Source organism: Ictidomys tridecemlineatus, unplaced genomic scaffold (assembly GCF_052094955.1).
Source record: "Ictidomys tridecemlineatus isolate mIctTri1 unplaced genomic scaffold, mIctTri1.hap1 Scaffold_42, whole genome shotgun sequence".
NCBI lineage: Eukaryota > Metazoa > Chordata > Mammalia > Rodentia > Sciuridae > Ictidomys > Ictidomys tridecemlineatus.
In genome coordinates this window covers 2,869,241-2,876,366 of record NW_027522720.1, presented here as the reverse complement: position 1 = coordinate 2,876,366, position 7,126 = coordinate 2,869,241, and the positions used below count along the sequence as shown (strand labels likewise).

Here is a 7,126-nt window from a genome sequence, read left to right as displayed (position 1 = left end):
TCATGATCCTTTTGCCTCAGCCTCCCACTGAGATTACCGGTGTGTGCCACTGCACCTGGCCTGAACCTTGACTTTATAGTCCTATTTCATGGGGTTCATACTCACTGGGATAAAAGATTTGGTAATTAAATGTTCTCATGACAACATAGAAAACCATCATCAATAAATCTGAACTCTGTAGACCTTTCAAACACTTGTTGTGTGTATTCTTTTTTTTAATCTTGAATTGCATGATTTGCACAGAGACCATGTTTATTTCAGGGCCTAGGTATCTAAAAGTCCATGTTGATCATACTGTGTATCTTAGATAGAAATGGTATCTCTTGCAATTACCTATCTTTGGTGGTGCTGAGAATGGCATAGTTAGTAGCCAAGTCCAAGAGTGTTATAGACCTCAGGAAAACAGGAATAAAAAAAAGTTTTTCTTTGTCTCCCCTATCAGAGAGACATGAAAGTGAAAACCACTCTGCGAGTGACTCTGAATTGCTTTTCCATGGTCCTACATAGTGATCTGTGGGGTTTAATGGGATTTCTCTTTATCTAAACTCTGATGTTGGGATTTGCTGAATTTACCTAAATTGTGTTTTCTCTTCTATTAGCCCTGTCTGATCTGGAGTTTGTGGCCCAGTCAATTATCTTAATTTTTGCTGGCTATGAGACCACTAGCAATGCTCTTTCCTTCATTTTGTATGAACTGGCCACCCATCTCGATGTCCAGACCAAACTGCAGCAGAAGATTGATTCGACTTTGCCCAATAAGGTGAGAAGATGTTATCTGGAGAGGGAGGAGGGGAGGCTGAGCCTCAACAAGACTGCCTCCTTTTCACTTCCTAGGAGGCTTTGTCAAAAATATAGTCACTGATTCTTTCCACCACCTCTATTTTTAAAGGATTTGAAGAGACAAATGAAGGAGAAAACAGTATTTTGGGGAAAATGCTATTCCCAAAACTACAAGGAATTTTTAAAAGAGTGTAGTTTCAGTTGTATCCATTACCAGTTACCATCATTACACCCAGGAAGTGTAAGCATGTGTCACTCAAGTGTCCAGATCATTGGCTCTGCTGAGCTGTGGCATGAGCTCCTGCCTGGTTGTCTGCTGAGTGAGCCTGGGCTTGATGGGCAGGACGAAAATGCTCTGCTCCACACATCTAGTAATGTATTTGAGAGAAGCAGTTAGGGGATGAGTCAGGTTTTCTGACTCCTGAGCCAAATTCTTTACTTCTACTTTGTATCCTCTCCAATGACACACCAGGCATTAGTCACAAGTAGTACCAGCTGTCCTTACTCCTCTGCCTAAGTAGGGAGTCTATTGGATATGAAGACACCTGGTCTCTGGGGCTGGCATGGCTGGTTTGGAGTGAAGTGGGCACAAAGCCTCTTCTTCAGAGCTCACAATGAATCCCTGAAGAACAACCAGGAGACTGGTCCAGCAACAGAGGGTGGGGCTGAGAGTGGCTTCCTGCCCTCCTTAGAATGTACTCTGGAACTGAAATTGTGTGACATGGTGCCATCCAAACTTGGACTTCTTTTGGTGGTACTGGAATGGAACTTACCAGATTCTCCAAATATTTTTTCCATGATGTAGTGTTATCCTAAAGTTTCATACACACACACACACACATACACACACACACACACACACACACACACACACACACACACACACACATATATATATATACTCAAAGCAGGATTATTCAAAAAAATTTATATATAATTGGTTATTTCCTCTTTTCTATTTTCGTGAAATAGGCATGTGACTTTTCTAGAGAAAGGTAACAGTGATTTTTACATATTTTCCCTCAGTGTAATTGTCATATTCTATTAGTTACTTTTCCTTGCATGAGGAAAAGTAGTACATGATGATGCTGAGGATATTATACACTGAATTTGGGATTGTCCCAAAGGTCTCTTATGTACAAAACTACTCTGCACTTCTCAATGAGCCATGGACATGGTTGTCAAATGGACATGATTGTTATTACAGTGCTTAGTCAATTGTAAGCATTACTCTCCTTCTATATTGTGTTATTCCTGGGACTTCCTAACACTTTAATAAAACTACGTAGATTGTGTTTAAAGTTAGTTCTAAACATAAATTTCCAAAAATCTCTTTTTTTCTCTTCAGGCACCTGCTACCTATGAAACTGTGATACAGATGAAGTATCTGGACATGGTGGTGAATGAAACTCTCAGGTTGTACCCAATTGCTGGCAGACTTGAGAGGATCTGTAAGAAAGATGTTGAAATCAATGGAGTGCCCATTAGGAAGGGGACAGTGGTGATGATATCAAGCTATGTTCTTCATCGAGACCCACAGCACTGGCCAGAGCCTGAGGAGTTCCGCCTTGAAAGGTACAGGACCTCTGGGAAAGGGAACCACCCTGGGCTAGGGTTGTCCAAGCATGTCCTTGTATTTCTTATCATAGATGACATATAGGTAGCTATGTAATTATTTTCATATATGTCTTTGTACTTTAAGCAGTTTTCCTGTTATAAATATAACACTTTCTTGCGAAATGATATGAATTTGTGACAAGGAACAAAACAAATACTATGTCTATTCACTATCCTAAATTCTTTTTTTAAAATTTTAAATTGATTTTTTAAAAAATAAATGACAACAAAATGCATTACAATTCTTAGTACACACACATAAAAACAATTTCTCATATCTCTGTTTGTATATAAAGTATGTTGACATCAATTAATGTCTTCATACCTGTACTTTGGATAATAATGTTCATCACATTCCATCATCCTTGCTAATCCCCTGCCCCTCCATTTCCTTTCCACCCCTCTGCTCTATCTAGAGTTTATCTATTCTTCCCATGCTTCCCCTCCCTACCCCACTACAAGTCAGCCTCCTTATATCAGAGAAAACATTCATCATTTGTTTTGTTTTTTGGGAACTGGCTAACTTAACTTAGCATTATCTTCTCCAACACCATCCATTTACCTGCAAATGCCATGATTTTATTCTCTTTTAATGTTGAGTAAAACTTCATTGTGTATATATGCCACATTTTTAATCCATTCATCTACTGAAGGGCATCTAGGTTGGCTCCACAGTTTAGCTATTGTGAATTGTGCTGCTATAAACACTGATGTGGCTATATCTCTGTAGCGTGCTGTTTTTAAGTCTTTTAGGTATAAACCAAGAAGAGGGATAGCTTGGTCAAATGGTGGTTCCATTCCCAGATTTCCAAGGAATTTCCATACTGCTTTCCATATTGGCTGCACCAATTTACAGTCCCACCAGCAATGTATGAGTGTACTTTTCCTCCCACATCCTTGCCAACACTTATTGTTGTTATCATAATAGCTGCCATTCTGACTGGAGTGAGATGATATCTTAGAATAGTTTTGATCTGCATTTCTCTAATTGCTAGAGATCATGAGCATTTTTTCATATATTTGTTGATTGATTGTATGTCATCTTTTTAGAAGTGTCTGTTAAGGTTATTGGCCCATTTATTGATTGAGTTATTTGTTTTTTTGGTGCTTTGCTTTTTAGTTCTTTATATACTCTAGAGATTGATGTTCTATCTAATGTGGTAGGGGTAAAAATTTGCTCCCAAGGTGTAGTCTCTTTATTCACCTCACAAAATGTTTCTTTTTCTGAGAAGAAAATTTTTAGTTTGTTAAATTCTTCAAATAACCATGAATTAATAATATGATCATGTTCTCATAAACATATTTCTATGTATAGATAGATATTTTTGCTAAACTAGATTGTATCATATTTTATTTTTGCTTGCACCTGATAATATATACATTCAACCTCTGCATGTATGATTTTTTTTGCGTGGTACCAGGAATTGAATTCATGAGTGGTCGAGCACTAAGCCACATCAGTAGCCCTATTTTGTATTTTATTATAGACAGGGTTTCACTGAGTTGTTTGGGGCCTCACTAAATTGCTGAACCTGGCTTTTAACTTGGGATCCTGCTGTCTCCCAAGTTGCTGTGATTACAGGCATGTGCTGTGCTCAGCCTTATGTATGGTTTTTCCATCTATAATTTCAACTAACTTATAAACTTTTTTCTTGTCAGTTTCTCCTAAACAGTCTAAAACAATAAGTATTTATATAGTATTTAAATATTATTACTTATTATAAGCAATCCAGAGATGATTTAAAATATATTTCAGGATGTGCATAGGCTATACATGTATTTCCCCATTATTTTTATAAGAGCCTTCAACACCCAGGATTTTGTTTATTCTGATGCTAAAATGAATTCTCCTCAGATATGGCACATTATTCTGTGTGTATGAGTGTGTGTGTGTGTATGTGTGTGTGTGTTTGTGTTTTCAAATTTTAAAGCATGTGCCATAACTGACATAACCACTATCTCATTTTATTTTATGTATTCACTCTTATACTCCTTAAATTTTATGTGTGTTTTGTTTTCTTTACTGTCTCAATTTACCATGATTTCCTTTGAAACAGCATTAATCTCATCTCAAAAAGACGGAAAGATCCTATAGGCTAAGGGGGAGAAAGGTGGAAAAACTTCTATAGGCTAAGTAATAGAAAGGTAGAAAAATTCCATAGCTTAACAATTCTCATAGCAAAGCCACAGCTGGATTTCAATGACCAGCCCAGAAATCATCTTTTACACCATTGCTTGAGATTGTCTAAGGAACAAACTGAAATAAGTAACTGTTTAGGTTTTAATATTTTGCTTACTTCTCATCTATTGTGGGACAAGGTTCAGTAAGAATAACAAGGACAGCATCAATCCTTACGTGTACATGCCCTTTGGAAATGGACCCCGAAACTGCATCACCATGAGGTTTGCTCTCATGAACATAAAACTTGCTCTTGTCAAAGTAATGCAGAACTTCTCCTTCAAAACTTGTAAGGAAACACAGGTCAGTAGCTTTTCATATATACAATGTTTTATTTGAAGATGTTTTTCCAAACAGAGGGGGCCAAGTGACAGAAAACTATATGCTCATTCATCATTTAATTTTTAGATCTATAGTTCAGTGAGTCTCTTTTGCACGATCTTTGAGATTTAGAGTTCTACACCATGGGGGCTCTAAATCTATGGCTTTATGAAGACCAAAGTGTAAAAAACATATGGACTCAATGCAGACTAGTGTTCCATGTGTATGTGTGGACTGTGAACTTGAGCACAGTGTAAATTCAGCTCCAAGTCTCCTGGAGAGACCCTGTACACAGTCATGAGGTGTGGTTACCACAGGGTTCTGATGTTTGAGTGAAGCTCTCCTCACCAGAACTTACAGAACTTCCTTGTCTCAGGCCTTGTACAAGATAAATGTTTATGAAATAATTTTTCAGATAAATGAATAATTTTACTATCCAATTATGACACACCTTAGAGAATGAGTAGGACGAATTCAAAGAACATGATACTAAAAGTAGTTTTTTTTGTTTGTGGAGCATTACTGGGCTTAATGTATCTTCTTGACTTTGTTGCTTTGGTTCCTGGTGTTTCATTCATTTCTTCTCTATGTGCTTGTCTATACATTACAGATTTCCCTGAAATTAGCCGATCAAGGAATACTTCAATCTGAAAAGCCAATTATTCTGAATTCTGTGTGCAGAGATTGGATAATAAGTGGAGCCTGAACTTCCCTAATGATTTGTGCATTGTTGTCCTCAGATCCTGGGACCCAGAACATCAGAGAACAAAAATGTATTTTGTGAAGAAAACTCAAAATGAAGATAGACTCTATATTCCTCAATTGATGAATGATAAGAGATGCTGGACCTTGCTGACCTTGCTCAGGGTCTGTGCAAAGTATTATGTATTTTCTAATGAAAAGGAGGTGCCCACTTCAGTGCCACACATGAAGACTCACCCTTTCTGGGTCTAATGGGCTCTCTCCTCTCACTGCCAGTTATTACTGGCAGCTCCTCCTGAGCTCTAATTAGAGAATCAACAATTATCACCAAATTTTTCAATAATTTTTAATGAAAATGAAGGTGGTTGTGGTGGCTTTTGTAGTGACATTGATATAAGATGTGTTCTTTTAAATATGTTATGATAAGTTTTATAATGAGAAAGTCAATAAACATATCCTTATAGAAGTTTATCTGAAGCCTCTATGCCCATTTAAGGGGATATATAGTACTCAATCAGTGAAAGTCAAAATTCAATCTTTTGATCATCACAATAAGTGAATACATGAAGCTTTTTATGAAATTCAAATTAAATAGTAAGATAGAGTTAATCCACTGTGAGTTTCCCCATTGCTGGAAAAGAATATTCATAGTGGCCTTCTGTCATTTTTGAAGCACAAAATTTATAACACTTTACTGAGGTAGTTATTACTATCTCTCTAGCTTAGATTTCTTACTTCCATCCTATCTCCCTTGTTGATTCTGGAAAGCAAGAAACATATTTGTAGTCCATCTTCAACTCCTAATTTGATCACAAGCACAATTAGCATTGAATTAGAAAGTGGTTGATAGTCAATTGTTTTTATAGCAGTGCTCCTGAGATTCAACTGGTATCAGGAGCTACACAGGATTTTTTCATCTTCTGTCCTGTACCTTCTCTTCCTTCTCTCTACATCCCCTTCCCTTCTTGAATAATTCACTCCTAATGCCATTAGGTGTGGTCCAGCATTGTGAGGGCACACTTTGCGGTGGAGAAGGAAATAATGGTGGCTTCAAGTCAAATATGAGATACAATTGGGAAGGTGCTCTCAGAAGGGACAGCCTGCCTGAGTATGAGAGCCCAAGCAACCTGAGATGGGCTCCAAGCAGAGGGATGCCCTATCATAAACACTTATTTGCGCCGGAACTCAATGTAGCGGGAACCCAAGGTAGCAGGAAGCCAAGGTAGCGGGAACTGCTTTATTGTTGAACAGTAGAGGTATATATACCTAACTGATTACACACAGCTTGACTCAATTAGCATCATCTAGATACAGCAATCCGCCAATAAGTCATCCCCACCATCTTAATGGCTTGGTGGCGTTGCCTCACAAACCACTCCTTCTGGCAAACTGCCAGGCGCCATCTTGACTTGATTGCAGCCCCCAACACTCATTGACTAAATAGGGTAAAGAACACCCAGGTAAGCTAAGGAGGGCTTGTGGGGTTAGAATAGGATAAATGGAATTTAGTTGTATAAAGAGAGATTG

The 7,126-nt window shown here is 37.8% G+C and overlaps 1 protein-coding gene across 1 annotated transcript; it reads left to right on the top strand.

Annotated features, from left to right (window-relative positions):
• Positions 1-586: 586 nt before the first annotated feature.
• On the top strand, positions 587-6,070 carry LOC144373550 (cytochrome P450 3A6-like; the record flags this gene model as incomplete). Its single annotated transcript, XM_078036586.1, has 4 exons — positions 587-760; positions 2,129-2,355; positions 4,717-4,879; positions 5,508-6,070. Coding segments are annotated over 4 exons (660 nt in total), but the record flags the coding sequence as incomplete, so codon positions are not given.
• Positions 6,071-7,126: the final 1,056 nt, after the last annotated feature.